This window comes from Eschscholzia californica, unplaced genomic scaffold (genome assembly GCF_041429995.1).
Source record: "Eschscholzia californica isolate CP2 unplaced genomic scaffold, dmEscCali1.0.p SCAF_4, whole genome shotgun sequence".
NCBI classification, from domain to species: Eukaryota; Viridiplantae; Streptophyta; class Magnoliopsida; order Ranunculales; family Papaveraceae; genus Eschscholzia; species Eschscholzia californica.
The window spans coordinates 11,633,919-11,648,954 of record NW_028238461.1 but is presented as its reverse complement, the minus strand read 5'-3'; the positions used below and the strand labels follow the sequence as shown (position 1 = coordinate 11,648,954).

At 36.9% G+C, this 15,036-nt stretch overlaps 2 protein-coding genes across 3 annotated transcripts; both read left to right on the top strand.

Moving 5' to 3' along the window:
• The first annotated feature begins 4 nt into the window (after positions 1-4).
• LOC147542699 (protein NBR1 homolog) lies at positions 5-4,340 on the top strand. The gene is made up of 7 exons (XM_086635103.1): positions 5-367; positions 1,225-2,357; positions 2,450-2,570; positions 2,647-2,916; positions 3,096-3,248; positions 3,344-3,850; positions 3,950-4,340. The coding sequence occupies exons 1-7, from the start codon at positions 344-346 to the stop codon at positions 4,052-4,054; spliced, it is 2,313 nt and encodes a 770-aa protein (XP_086491229.1). The 5' UTR covers positions 5-343; the 3' UTR covers positions 4,055-4,340.
• A 5,335-nt stretch (positions 4,341-9,675) lies between these two features.
• LOC147542698 (serine/threonine-protein kinase STY13-like) lies at positions 9,676-13,968 on the top strand. 2 transcript variants are annotated; one of them, XM_086636195.1, is made up of 6 exons: positions 9,676-10,582; positions 10,885-11,017; positions 11,192-11,387; positions 12,945-13,069; positions 13,148-13,306; positions 13,406-13,968. In XM_086636195.1, the coding sequence occupies exons 1-6, from the start codon at positions 10,452-10,454 to the stop codon at positions 13,718-13,720; spliced, it is 1,059 nt and encodes a 352-aa protein (XP_086492321.1). In that variant the 5' UTR covers positions 9,676-10,451; the 3' UTR covers positions 13,721-13,968. The 2 variants fall into 2 exon arrangements, with proteins under 2 accessions (XP_086492321.1, XP_086492322.1); XM_086636196.1 differs by having other exon boundaries at positions 9,873-10,582; positions 12,966-13,069.
• Positions 13,969-15,036: the final 1,068 nt, after the last annotated feature.

Here is a 15,036-nt window from a genome sequence, read left to right as displayed (position 1 = left end):
TTTTTATGGGTGAAAGATATAAGCCCGATCTTCCTAACTGGACCTATTCCCCCACCCCCTACAAATGGACCGCCTTATATTACCATGCCACGCCTTAAACCTAAAGAAGTGTTCAACCGGTTTGATTTTTTCCACTTATCTCTTACTCCATAAGAAATATTTCTGTTGAGATTTATTCGGAACTATTCCTCTCTCTCTTTTGGAAACTTTTTTTTTTTTTTTGGGAAACCTATTCCTCTCTCTCTTATAATAACTTAAACCACAATTTTCTCATTCTTCTAGGGTTTCTGTGAAGAAATTTTTCTGAAATTCAATTTGGACAAACAACCTCTTCTTCATTACTATGGATAACAATCTAGTAATCAAGGTCTGATTTTCTTTACTTTTTTTTTGAGTTTTCAAATCATTATATCCTTATAACTATGCTTGTTGAAGGTTGAATAGTATAAATCTCTATAGCAATTTGATTCAATTCATGATCTGATGAAATTCAGTAGTGGGTAGTAGTAACCCATCAAAATCTTCAAAAAGATTGGCTCTTTAGCTTCTGTTTGTAACCCTAATGTCCTTATTGGTGTGAATTTCTCATATTTAATTTGGAAATTCTTTTATTGAAGTAAGATATTTGATCCTATTAATTAAACCTAAACTGAATTTCATGAAGGGGGGAACTTTATTCATCAGGCCATCACCTTCTTAAATCTTAAAGCACCTCTGTAATGATGGAGAGAGCTTGTAACTTGAAAACCTTAGAATAGAAAAAAATGTTGATTAACTTAGGTAGTGTTTGTTTTTTCTCTAAATCAGATCCGAAATCTGACTCGAGGTAAGAATTGACTCGATTCAGATTCCGGAATGTTTGTTTTCGTCTGGCTTGTCCAAATAGCTGATTCTGTTTGATTTTGAGTCCACTAGGGTTAGACGATTAACACTCACTCTAGTCGTATTGGGAACTAAAACGAAAAAACGAACACCACCTCAGCCCCCTTTTGAAGCCTAGCATTATTCAAATTAGAAGCAAAGCTTCAATTATGAATCACATTCCATGTACTAGACATTAGCCAGTGAATTGGCGACTTTAGTAGCTCAAAAAGAACATGAATGAATCTCCCAAGTGATCATAGATGAGATAAATGCTAGTCGATTTTGTTATGATTTTGCTTTTGTTTTTTGTATTTCTTTAGTGAATAATGACTTTGTTTCTTTTCCTTGAACTTGCTTCAGGTGAAATATGGAGATATAATTAGACGATTCGGTGTATTTGTCAATAGCGATGGCTCTCTTGATATGGGTATGGCTGGGCTTGAGGCGAAGATTCGTAAAATCTTCAAGTTCACTTCCGATGATGATACCTCCTTTACGTACAAGGATGAAGACCAAGATATGATAACACTTGTTGATGACGATGATCTCCGTGACGCCATCAAGCAGCGCTTGAATCCCCTGAGGATAAACGTAGAGATGAAAACAAATGGCTCCAGAAATTTTGACACCAGATCAAGTGGATTATCTGCTCCCAAAAGTTCGCATCAAGGACAGGTTAACCCACTATCCCTTTTCAATTCTGGTGTTACTGAGGTATTAAAATCTCTTCCAGAGCCACTGGGTGAGGTACTATCAAAGATCTCATCTGAGTTTGCATCCAAAGCTGTGTCTTCTTCACCAGTACTTGTTGAACTTCTTCAGCAATTTGTTAAGTTGGGAGTTCCAGTTTCTGAGTCATCAGGTAATGATTCTGATATTTCCGTGAATGAAAAAGCAACAGATGGTCCAAAAGCTTCAAAAATGTCTGAATCGGAAGTAATTCTTCACGACAAACTAGTTGGCACGAATAACGCAAACATGTGTGTTAGTAATGCAATGGGTGAAGTTATTGATGTTTCAAAACCTGCCACTACTACTAATACATGTGTTGATCTTCCCGAAGGTTCTGATAAGTTCACACAGTCAACGAGGCCTCCAATTTGCTCCAGTTCTTTCTACTCTCCAATCAGTGATGGTATGCCTCAGAAGGGAGGGCAAGATCAGCTCAATGGAAAACCTAATCTATTTGGGCCATCTGCGTCAGATACTCCTGTTTCTCTAGTATATGCGCCACCTACACCTTCCCAGGATTGTTATATAAGAAGGAAACAACCAAAAGGCAGTGCACAATCGTTCAAATTTGGATCCCACCCCAAGAGAAGCACTCCAATAAGTGGCATAGCTAGGGCAAACTTATCTGATTATACCACTCCTCCTTGGAGCAACATGAGTTATAGCCACTATAACAACATGCGCGAGATATTCCACGAGGGTATTGGCTGCGATGGTTGTGACGTTCGACCTATTACAGGACCTCGATTCAAGTCCAAAGTGTAAGAACTAAGAAGAGTAGAATATGTTATGTATTTATTTCATTGTAATATGTGCTTCACTTGATCAGTTATCTTGGGAATTCTGTTTGTAGGAAAGAAGACTACGATCTCTGCAGCTTCTGTTTCTCGAGAATTGGAAATGAGGCTGAATACACCAAAATAGACCTTACCTGCCGCAAGTCTTCTCCATCAAGTGCTCACTCCTTTGTTCCTGTAAGCATATATACCTAATTAAAATGTGGCATATTTGTTTTGTATGAAAGGTTTAATTATGCTTTGTTTTTACCAGCGACTGGATTTTCATAAACCTACTGCCCCTCTGAGAGGTGAAAATTCCATGCTTGGCATCAGGATGAAATCCCTGCCAAGGAAAATATCATGTGATTCCTGTTTCGTTCATGACGTTAACATTCCAGATGGATATATCATTACCCCTGACACTGTGTTTACGAAAATATGGAGAATGCGCAATAATGGTGTTTCGCCGTGGCCTTGTGGCATTCAGCTTGTTTGGATTGGGGGAGACCTATTCACTGCAAGCGGTTCAGCGTCTGTTAAGGTGAGCATTGCTGGCTCTTCTTATGTCCGTTTTCACAATGTCATATTCTATTGATCTTAGACAATATGAGGTGAAATCGAATGTTGTAGGAATTTTCCATCCATGTTTGTTCTTAGTTATAATAAGTAATGTTATGAAGAGGTTAGTCCTTAATTCATGATTTGTCCTAAACTTTGCAGATTGAAGAAGCCAATGGATGCCCTGTGGGACACGAGCTAGACGTTGCGGTTAACTTTGTATCACCAAGTTACCCTGGTCGATACATATCTCATTGGTGTATGCAGTCCCCTTGTGGCCGAAAATTCGGGGAGCGTGTTTGGGTCATCATCCAGGTTTTTAACAGCACTAGAAATTACTTGTTTTTTTTCTTGTTTGTATTTCCTAAATAGTTAGTCCGATTAGCTATAAGTTTTTTTTATGATCTCAGGTGGATACTCCGTTGAACGATATTATAACGACTGAAAGCATTGATTCCTTGAACTTGAATATACCACCTAAGGGTAGTGACCAACTGGAAAGCAACCAGATCATTGACCTGAATGCTGGTCCTGTAACTGCTGACAAACCTGATTTTGTGCAGTCGGATAAAAGTGCAGAATCTGCAAAGTCAATGGTTGACGAAGATATGAAGAATGGGGAGCTTGAATCCTCTATATGTAAGGGTAAGACCTTGGCATCTTATCCTTCCATTGGTTCGTCAGAAGTTCAACAACCTACTCTTTTCGGCCATGGACTATCAGTTGATGGAGAATCGATTGACAGGAATTTTATCATGGTCGATTCCCTTCTGAAGGATCTAGAAATCATGGGGTTTAAGCAGAGGGACTTGAACGAAGAGACCTTAAGGTCAAACAACTATAACTTAGAACAGTCAGTGGATGATCTTTGTGGTGTTTCTGAGTGGGATCCTATTCTTGAGGAGCTTCAGGAAATGGTAAGAGGATTTAAAAATCGGCTTTTGCTCTTCTCTATGTTAAAGTTTATAAACTATTCAAACATGGGAATCGAACTGAATATATAATGTTGTTTGCAGGGATTCAATGATAATGAAACAAACAAAAAGTTGTTGATGAAGAACAGCGGAAGCATTAAACGTGTCGTGATGGATCTCGTTGCAGAAGAGAAGACCACTAAATAGGAGGTTCAGTTCATCGATATAGGTGTAGATATTAGCAAAGGCTGAAAATAAAACTGGTTAAACATATGATATTTCATGGTTTAAACCGGTGATTAGGTATTAGTTTAATATGGAATCCTTGTATATATATGTAGGTTTTAACTTTTAACATTAGCTGCATTTATGGCAGTTTACATTACGGATGGTCTAAAAATAATAGTTAGTACTTTAATTATGAGACGAAGATTGTTTTTTCATGAAATTGGGTTGAATACCCAATTTAAAAAAAAAACAAATTAGCTGAAAATATGAGTTATGTTTTTTTTGTTACTAAGGTGGTGTTTGTTTTTTTTATGATGTCTGAATCTGAATTATCTGAATCTGAATTGGCTTAGCTGAATTAGATGAATCTGAATTGGCTTAATAGTTTTGAAACTTAGAATGTTTGTTTTTGCAATCTGAAATATTAAATCTGAAATGAAACTTTGACATTTGTACCCTTAGACCCTAGTTGATATTTCTAAACTTCTCTCTAACCTAATCCCTGACCAAAAAGAAGCCAAAACAAAACCCTAAACAACTCTCACCTCCTCACTTTCTCTTTCCCCACATCTCTCTGCAGACTCTCTACAGACTCTCTCCCTCTCAACCTCTCTCTTTAATTAAATGTCCGGCGAAGCTCCGACGAAGATCCAGTAAGAACTCAATCTCTCTCCCACTCCCTCTCTTTCTCTCTCTCTAACAATCAGCAAAGTAAAACCCTCGCCAGATCCGGCGAGGGTTCAGTCTCTTTCTCTCTCAATCATCCCCTCTCTCTATAACAAGATCTACAAAGTGAAATCCTCTCTGTAACGAATCATGTAAAGAATCAAGAGATGTGATGATTCAAAGTTGAAACTATTCAAAACCAGATCCGGCGAAGCCATCTCTTTCTTTAACAAATCGGAAAAGTTTGTGGTGGTGGTATTCCAGTTCTGGTGGTGGTGGTATTCCAGTTCTGATGGTGGTGGTATTCAAGTTCTGGTGGTGGCGTTTTGTTTCCGGCGGCGACGGCGGTGGTGGTGGTGGTGATTCGGTAGGGAAGGGAAGAAGATGGATATAATTTTGTATTTTGAAGTTTAACAGGGGTATATACGTCTTTTCGCACTTTTTCAGATCTTTGGCTCCCTTTTCAGACTTGTTTTGAAGTCTGAAATGTTTGGGCCTTTATTCAGCCAATTCAGACATGAAATCAAGTCAGACAAAATTTCAGATTTGGCTAAAAATAAAAACAAACATCTGAAATCTGAACTGGAATTCAATTCAGATTTCAGATCTGAAATTTTAAAAAAACAAACAGCACCTAAGTCTAAATATTTGTATTTTGTTTGGTTAAAAACCTAATATTTTTCGTAAAAGTATTGCAATATGTTGCAAAACTGTTGTAAGGTGTTGCAAGATGTCGGAAAACTATTGTAAGGTGTTGCAAGGCACTTTAAAACTGTCGCAAGGTGTTGCAAAATTGTCGCGAATTCAAAAAAAATACTCGGGGAGCTGAAGACTAAAAAACATTGACTATAACCAAAGTTCAATTTTTTTAGTTTTGGCCAAATTTTTTCATCATGAATTTGGATAAGTACATAACGACCAATTAAGATATCTTAGGCCTTAAAAGTTGTATAATGACTCTTAGACCCATCACAGGGGCCCTGTAAATCCATCTTTTTATACCTCTATTTTATTTATTGCCTAAATTACATAAGATTAATCATGAAGATAAACTGCTTCCACCGAAATTCGATTACAAAACTTTATAGGCTTAAGAAGGAGAGAGAGAGATTGTTGAACAACATATGAGTTTATTATAATTGATGCTAAGGCAATAAGATTCCGCATCTTAGGTGCTGTTTGTTTTTTTTTCTTTGTCTGAATCTGAATTGGATGAACTGAATTGGCTGAATCTGAATTGGCTGAATCGACTTACATGTTAGAATGTTTGTTTTTCAATCTGAATCGTTGTGTCTGAATTTTAATTTTGACACTTATACCCCTTTATATATAACTAAACTTGTCCCGTGAAAAGAACTAAACTTTGAAACCCTAATTCATTTCTATTTTCTCCATTCTATCTGCCCTTCTACTCCCCGAGTTCACACACACCATGTCTCTTTCCTCTTTCTCTCTCTATAACCTCTCCACCTCCCCAAATTCCTTAGATTCAACTGGATTTTCTACTAGGGTTTACGTCGTAATCGATTCGGTGAGGTTTTGGAAGAACCAGTCAGTCTTGGTCCTGATTAAATGGAGGATTTGTTGAAGAAATCGAAAATCCTTCACGATCCACACACAGCAGCTAGATGGAGGAAAAAATCGCCTTCTATGTGGGAAGTTGCCCAAATCCACAGGCAAATACATTCAAAAATCGCCTCGATCTGGAGGACGAATCTAGGGTTTCGTTTTATTATAAGCAAAAGAGCAGGAAAATGTCCTTTTCTCCATTGATTATAACAACTTGTTTTGTGGGTATTATGATATTTTTTTTGGTGTGTAGAGAGAGAAATAGGTAGTTTCACGAGGTGTTGGTTCAGGAGGTCTTCCTCCATTACCTTCAAGTATGTTTGATTTCTAATAAAATCAGGATTTGACTGCATTGATAAACAGAATTTAAATTAACTATAGTTGGAAGATAATCATCATCTTCTTGCTTCAAAATTTCCCATTAAATTTGTTTTCCCTTTCTTGATGTGTTTTATTTTATTTTTGGGGTGGTTGACGGTGTGGTGGTGGTCGACAGTCGATGGTCTAGTGGTGGTGGTCGACGGTCGGTGGTCTAGTGGTGGTGGTCGACGGTCGGTGGTCTAGTGGTGGTGGTCGGCGGTGTAGTGGTGGTGGTCGGGGTGTAGTGGTGGTGGATGAAGTGGAGAAGATGGAGATTGAAAGTATTTCATGGATTTCACGAGGGTATATCTGTCATTTGGCTTATTTTCAGATGGTGGCCTTCCATTTCAGACTTGTTTTGAAGTCTGAAATATGTGGGCTCTTTTTCAGCCCATTCAGACCTTTGCTCAATTCAGCTAACTTTTCAGATTTTCTTAAATCCAAAAACAAACATCTGAAATCTGAACCCAATTCAGATTTCAGATCTGAAAAAATAAAAAAACAAACAGCACCTTAGTCAAAGTTTGAATCGACTCACGTCAAATTTCAGTATTTTTTTATTTACTTGGGTAGGGTAGTTTGTGAACTCGCGAGTTTTTTTAACAAAAAAAAGTTTGGAGTTACTCTTGTTATTATTTAGGTCTATGTGAATTAGAAATACATTACAATAAAGATTTTGTTTAGTCTAGAATTAGTTGAAATAATGATTTTCCTTTCGATCAAAAGAATTAGTTGTTAAAGTGGGGACGATTCAGATTTAGCTATTAGTTTTTTATAGGTAAGTTAGATTGGGTAAGTCAGATTAGGACGAGTCAAATTTGGACCGTGAAAGAAAGACTACCACCCAATCGAACCCCTAGGGACCCTTAAATTTGTTTGATAATTGTAGAAACATCCTCACCGTCTAGGGGTGGCAATTTGGTCTGAACCGGTGGGTTTTTTTCCGAACCCGCCCCTAATGGAACGGGTTTTACCGCCCCGTTTATTAAATGGGACGGTAATGGTATGAAGATAAAACCATTCACCAGGTTCGGGGCGGGTTTGGGATTAGGTAGTAAAACCCGCCCCGCTCCGATTATATATGTTATGTATTATATATACAATAAGTTTCTAAAACCTTTTATCTTATATCATCAATTAACTATTTTATATTTTATATTATGTAATAAGTTGTAATGTTTATAGTTGATAAAACCAAAATGTTATACAATTTTGTTTATAATATTTATATTATTTTGATTAATCTAACTTATTTGAAATAAAAATATGAAATTTATGTTTAAATCCGACCCGCCCCGCACCGCACCGTTTCATGTTAAACGGGGCGGGGCGGGTCGGTAATGGTTAAGTAATTTCTAATCGGAACGGGTATAGTAATTAAATACCCACCCCGATTAACTATTGGGACGGGAATGGTAAAACCCGTTTACTAACGGGGCGGACTTGGGAAAGAGGTAACCCGTCCCAAACCCGCCCCGTTGACATCCCTATGACACCGTCTTCTTTCCATTCACCTAATCACCTAACTTTACCGGAAAGTCAATCATCACTGACCACCGCAAACAACCACTTTAAGAAATTGAAATTTAGTCAATGGTCCTACTAATCAAATTTTGTTCTTTCAGAGTTTTGGCTGCCACTTTTAAGTCAATATAGTCGCTAACCTATTAAGAACTAACCTAGTTCTTTCCTCACTTATTTTAGTTTCCAAATTAAAACACCGACTAAACATGCAAACAAACTTCACTTCAATTTTATCGTTGAATTTCAAATTCGATTACATGAATAGAATATATAGGTTACTCAGATGATATTTTTGTGACATGCTATACTTCAAAATGACAAATTTTAAAGTGGATCGAGTTGTGATTTAATGATATTATACAACCAACTAAAAAGAGTAATTAGGGCAATATGTTGATTATGATGTGACTTAGGCTTGAATTTGTATAAGAACTTCCATAGTTGAATTATCAAGTTAAGGAGTAGAAAACTATGCAATTATGTTACTAACATACTATATTATGGGTGCAACAAAAATACGTACTATCAGGGACGGAACTACAGCTAGGCCGAAGGGGACCATGGCCCCCCTCGACCTAGCCGTAGCGGTTTACATTATAGTCCCAAGTCACAAAGGTTATGCTATTATTTTAGGTAATACGGAATATATAACAACAAAGTTTAATTGCCCCGCTTGTAGAACTATCTGATTACCACCTAATTGTCCCAGGTTCAATCCCTTGGATCAGCAATTTTTTTGTATGTAATCTTTGTTTTAAAACTTTTCTCTAATTCCAATTACATTGGCCACCCTAGATCATTAATCCTGGTTCCGTCCCTGCGTACTATATCATGTACTTATTTGATTATTTCGTGTTTCAACAAAAAAAAAAAATTATTTGATTATTTCGTTAAATTAACTCAACCTAGCTAATACAAATAATAAGTTGTGGCTAGATAAACCAATGTATATAATTTGGTACCAAAGTTGTGATAAAAGACTAGGTTAATCAAATAGTCCAAAAATTCACTGATTTGATCATGTAAGGTGCAAATAAATATACTCCGTGCTCCGCGCGTGTGTGTGTATATATATGGGTCTAACAGTACATCCATGAAAATCTTCCAATACAACACCAATGAGATCAACCTTTTCCTCCTACATCTTTCTAGAAATTCAAAAACTTTTAGGGTGGGTAGGGTGGGGTTGGGTGAGGATGATGGTGCATGTGGCCTTCAACAGTTTTTGTTTATTGGTACCCCCATGGTCACAAACCCTTCCTACTAAAGTCTCCATTCATCTATGACAAATAAAAAATGATTGGGAAGCTCCTAGTTGTACTCTTTGACATCTTTCAGTACTGAAGTGGTTTATAAGACAAGGAGTATTTTAGTGTTTTCATCGTCTGCAAAAATTGTGAAAAGACTAAAATATCCCTTGTCATATTGGAAGGAGTACAGCAGGAAGTCTATTGAGGCCCTGTGTACTCGGATCACAAATGCCCCCATTTCAAATCTTCATCTTTTTGTTGTACAAATCACTAAATGGTTGACCCACTATTGCTATTCATGAAAAACAATCTCAACCATTGATTTAGCATAAATTCAATGTTTTGTAAAAAAAGTTCATTAATGATTAAGTTGTTGAAACCAAGACTAATCTTGACTTAATCAACACGCGAAAAATGTATCAATTGGTGAGTATCAAAATCTCTTTTAATATTTTAAAAGTATATCTTGTACTGTAGTCTTCTGACTTTCCTTTCTCTTTCTCTCTCCCTCTCTTCTTTCTCACGATATATACCAATTTCATCCATGGCTTCTTCTTCTTCCATGGGTTGATTCAAGACTATTAAAGCTCTACCCTTTACTTAATTTATCAAAACTTAATCTGGGTTGGTGTTCTTTTCTCAATCAAGGTTGTGATATTGGTAGCTGATTTGCTGATTTCTCTGCTACCTGTAAGAGAGGGTGGAAGGGTTTGGGTTCTGGTTCATTTGTGTATGTTCTTCATCTTCTTATTTCCCCCTGGGGTTTTTTATTTATTTAACAAGGGCCCATTTAGTTAACTTTGATCTTGGGGTTTGATTTTTGAGATGGGGATTTGATGGTGAAATCAGATATGGTAAAGGTATAACAGAGCATGTCGTTTCTATAGCTAAATTGCATGCTAACTTATTAGTTCAACTCAGCGCTTTCTAGCCCTAAATCTTTGAATGGGTAACAATGGAAGATTTAATTAGTGAATAGAAGATCCTTCATAGTTTAAGAAGAAAAAATGGAAGCAAGCAATGGGTTTTACTCAGATGATGAGTTCAATTTGGAATCAAAGTGGCTGATTGATCCTAAACAACTTTTTGTTGGGCCAAAAATTGGAGAGGGAGCTCATGCAAAAGTTTATGAAGGAAAGTAAGTTTGTTCAAATTATTGCTTATTTTGGTTAATTTTGACTGAGAAATTGTATAAATTCTTAGAAAAAAATGAACTTGAATGGAATTACATAGATTCAAAATGCCCCATCTTGATTATAAATGTGAAGACTACCTTGATCTTATAACATTTTTTCGCCCTCTGCCCTTAATGAAATATCTATTGATATTTCAAGTTAGAAGTGTTTGTGGAGCTGAATTAAGTGTGATGAATGTAGTTGAACTCAATTTGGGTTCTGGGTATGTTTAAGTTATCTCATTTACTGTGTTTATTTGATTCAGATATAGAAATCAAACTGTGGCGATTAAAATTGTTCATAGAGGGGATGCCCCAGAGGAGATTTCCAAGAGAGAGGGACGGTTTGCGAGAGAGGTCACAATGCTTTCTAGAGTTAAACACAAAAATTTGGTCAAGGTTGATTTTTAAATCTCACTTCTTCGATAATTGAATATCTATTCTAAAACTGTGACAATGATATGAAATAAGTCGGTTTTTGCTTGTTCTTGATTAGGGATTTTGTGGAAATCTTTCATGTGTGCAATTAGGTACATTTAGAAAATCTGAATTTTGTATTGTTTGTGTTAAAAGTTTATTGGAGCTTGCAAGGAGCCGGTTATGGTGATAGTAACTGAGCTTGTATTGGGCGGTACGTTGCGTAAATTCTTGGTAAACTTACGACCTAGGTGTTTGGATACACGTATTGCAGTTAGTTTTGCACTTGACATTGCTCAGGCCATGGAATGTTTGCACTCACACGGGATCATCCACCGTGACCTAAAGCCTGGTAATTTCCTTCTTTTTCCTTGTTTTATATGCGGACCTAGCTTGTAGCCCCAAATGAATTCATGTTTTGTGTAGTGTTTGGTCGTTTGATGCTTAGTGAAATCTAGTCCTCCTAACTTGGTTGGAGTTAGCCCATATAACCTGTGGGAGGAGATGGTGGTCACTTTATAAGTGGGAGGGAAAGTCCCGCCTCTTGAGCTAATGTTTAAGGCGAGAGAGGTCCAAGATCAACCAACAAATGGTATCAGAGCCAGGTTTACAAAAGTCTTTTAGGTCATAATCTTCAAGTTCCAACATTTGAATTGTGAAGGTTGCAGTTAGTTCCACATTGGTTATGAGAGTGGATGGTTTATATTGTTAAGGGAAGCCTTACCTTTTGATCTAGCTTTTGTGGGGAGAGAGCCCTAGACCAATCAGGGGCAAGGAATGTCCAAAACCACACCATACTCTTCTATCTCAATAGGTATTAATCGGAGCTACTGGTAGCTTGACATTTTCATGGTTTAGCTGGGTCCAAAGCTTTGAGTAACTATTTATCTTATATGAAACCATAGGCATCACTAACATTTCCTTTTCATCTTTTTATGTGTTTTTCTCTTATGGCTACTCACTCATGCTTGGGCTGTGCATAAAGTTTCAATGCTAAAATAATCGATCATTGTACCTTAAAAAAGTCCAATCCTGAGTTGTTATTAAGGGGTAGGTCCGTAGATGATGAGAAATCGAACACTGGGTAGTAACCACAATCTTTAAATATGCATGATTCTAGCACTACATTTTGCTATTATCTTGTTCATGATGCTAGAACTCAGATAACCTGACTTCAACCATTGACTAAAGGTGATATAGTGGAAACTGGTAATTGAATTCTCTGAAATGCAGTTCATTTAATAGGGTTTATATCATAATGACAATTCAGATTTTGGGTAATAAACATCAATATTTCAATTTGGAAGATTCGGAAGCACTAGGTATATCTTTGAGCTTGCTGTTGTTAGAACTGCCATACTTCATTGCCTAAAGCTGGTCTGTCGGGCAATTGGTCATATGTACTTACGTACAGGTTATGGTACCTTACTCCATAAGTTTCTTAGTACATTTTTAGGTTGAATCATGGCCCATAGTAGTTGAAAGTTCATAGATGACGATTAGGAATAGTTGCTGCAATTCAATATTGTGTGGTTGAAGTTAAAGTTTGAATATTGATAGCGTGATAGTTATTTCCATGTTATTCTGGACCATATTTCTCCCATGTTTAGATTGTCGCTGAACCCGACTTAATGTCAAGGGCAAAAGTGTTTACGTTACATCTGATTGATTGTTGCCGTGACAAGCCTTTTCGTTTAGATTGTCGTAGAAACCTTTCCTTGTGATCTTGAATATTGTCTGTCCGTAAAATGGTAGATGAGTGTTCTTTCTTTTTTTTCTCCTTGAGTCTTGATTGATTGAATCTTAGATGTATAGTTTAGACTTAGGACTCTCTCGATACAATTTAAAACTTGCAACAGAGGCGACGATACTCGAATAAGTATTGACAAGCTCCTATATTTTTGTGCAGAAAATATGATTTTGACTGCAGATCATAAAACGGTGAAACTTGTGGACTTTGGTTTAGCAAGAGAAGAATCTGTAACAGAGATGATGACTGCTGAAACAGGGACATATCGTTGGATGGCTCCAGAGGTAAATCATAATAAAAACTACATTTCAACTTCAAATTTTGGAAATATCCACATAAATAACCTTCTTCTAATGGTACAGTTATACAGCACAGTCACATTGAGACATGGGGAGAAAAAACATTACAACCATAAAGTGGATTTATATAGCTTTTCTATCGTATTGTGGGAACTTTTCCACAATCGGTTGCCCTTTGAGGGCATGTCAAATCTCCAAGCAGCATATGCCGCTGCTTTCAAGGTAAATAATCTCTTTCGTACCATCTCTTTTGATCATTCTTCATTCGAACTCTAGAGCATTTGATGATCGAAGATCTCTTCTTTTTTGGTCGACTATTAGAACGTGAGGCCCAGCGCAGAAGACCTTCCGGCACATTTGGCTCTAATTCTAACCTCATGTTGGAGTGAAGACCCAAATGCAAGACCGGATTTCAGCCAAGTAATCGTGATGCTTCGACAATATTTGACGACCCTTTCACCACCGGAACATATGATCCCATCTCGGACATTTAGTTCCGAGAACAAGGTCTTGCCACCGGAGTCTCCAGGTACAAGTTCTTTGATGGCTGTACACGATGGAACGAGAGAGAAACCAGAAAGTAGCATAGAGAACGAGTCGAGAGGATGTCTCTTCTGTTTCTATCGGTGCTATTAATCTTCCCCACTTAATGCAAGCAACGATAGTGACGAAGGTAAGCTCAATAGCTAATTCTAAAACTTACAAAAATGTATGATGGAATGATGTTTCATGTGATCAAGTTTGCTCGTGTTCCTATGTTGAATGTGTATTTAATGGAAGAACTGAAGTTAATAGGATTGTAGGATACTGAATTAGTACACAAAATACATGAACTATAATTCGATCAATTGAATAAATGAGGCTAGTCCAATTTCTCTTAGAAATTTTCAGGTAACCGTATTACTTTCATCCATTGAGTATAATTACTCAAGTTCTCATACCTTGTATTTTATTTTTGAGAAATCGACTACATTCTACGTTAGTCGTTACAAGGCATTGATACATCACGAAGATGTGATAAGCACGATAATCGCTTAGGTTAAACCAAGAAATGAAAGAGGCCTAAAAAGCCCAGCAAGATGAAAGAGGCTAAAGCGCGACAAATTTATTACATAATTAATACTTGTAATAATAATCCAAGTTCAATATTCCTCAAATTTGCACTTCCAGTGGATCAAACTTGGGACTTCTGCATTGCAGAGTAATGCACTAACCAACTGGGCTACCCGTTGTTGGCCATACCTTGTTGTTGTATGTGGTGCATTACTTTTTTCGTTGTCCGAGTCTGGCTTATCGTATTCATCTGACTAAAACGAAGGGTAAATTAGTCATATAAACAAATCAGACTCTACAAATCAAACAAAAATACTATTGTGAAATCTAACTTAGAGGTTCTGTATTTGGATTAGGAAACTCCTATATAATATTGAGGTTGAATTTTTATTTATTATTTAAAATTCTAATTCCTAGTAAATAAGAGACTACATTGATCCCCAAACCCTAAATCATATCTTCCCCTCCTTGTTTTGAGGGATTCACCAATCAAATGTTGAACTATAATCATGAGGTAGTCAAATTGTAAATCTCTTGAGGACAGTTTTGGAGGGTTGTATAGAATTTGATGATATTGATGGATGGATTTTATTTTCCTTAGTAGAATTATATGGTCGGCACCGCCACATCTTACTTCCTTTCAATCAGATCTCAAGATTGAAGTTTTTACCCTACTTTGAGGGAATGTGTTGTCCCGTCCCTAGTTTTACCTCGTTTTACATGCACTTCAAATTGGCCATTCGACAACTCTACTTGTATTTTACAAAACATTTTCTAGATTATTTTGTCCAATACTGTGCTATATAGTATTTGAAATAATGACATCCGATCGATCCACGTCCAAAGCAGTCACCAACTCTATAATTTGGTTACCACAGGACTAGTCTAACTGTAAGTTG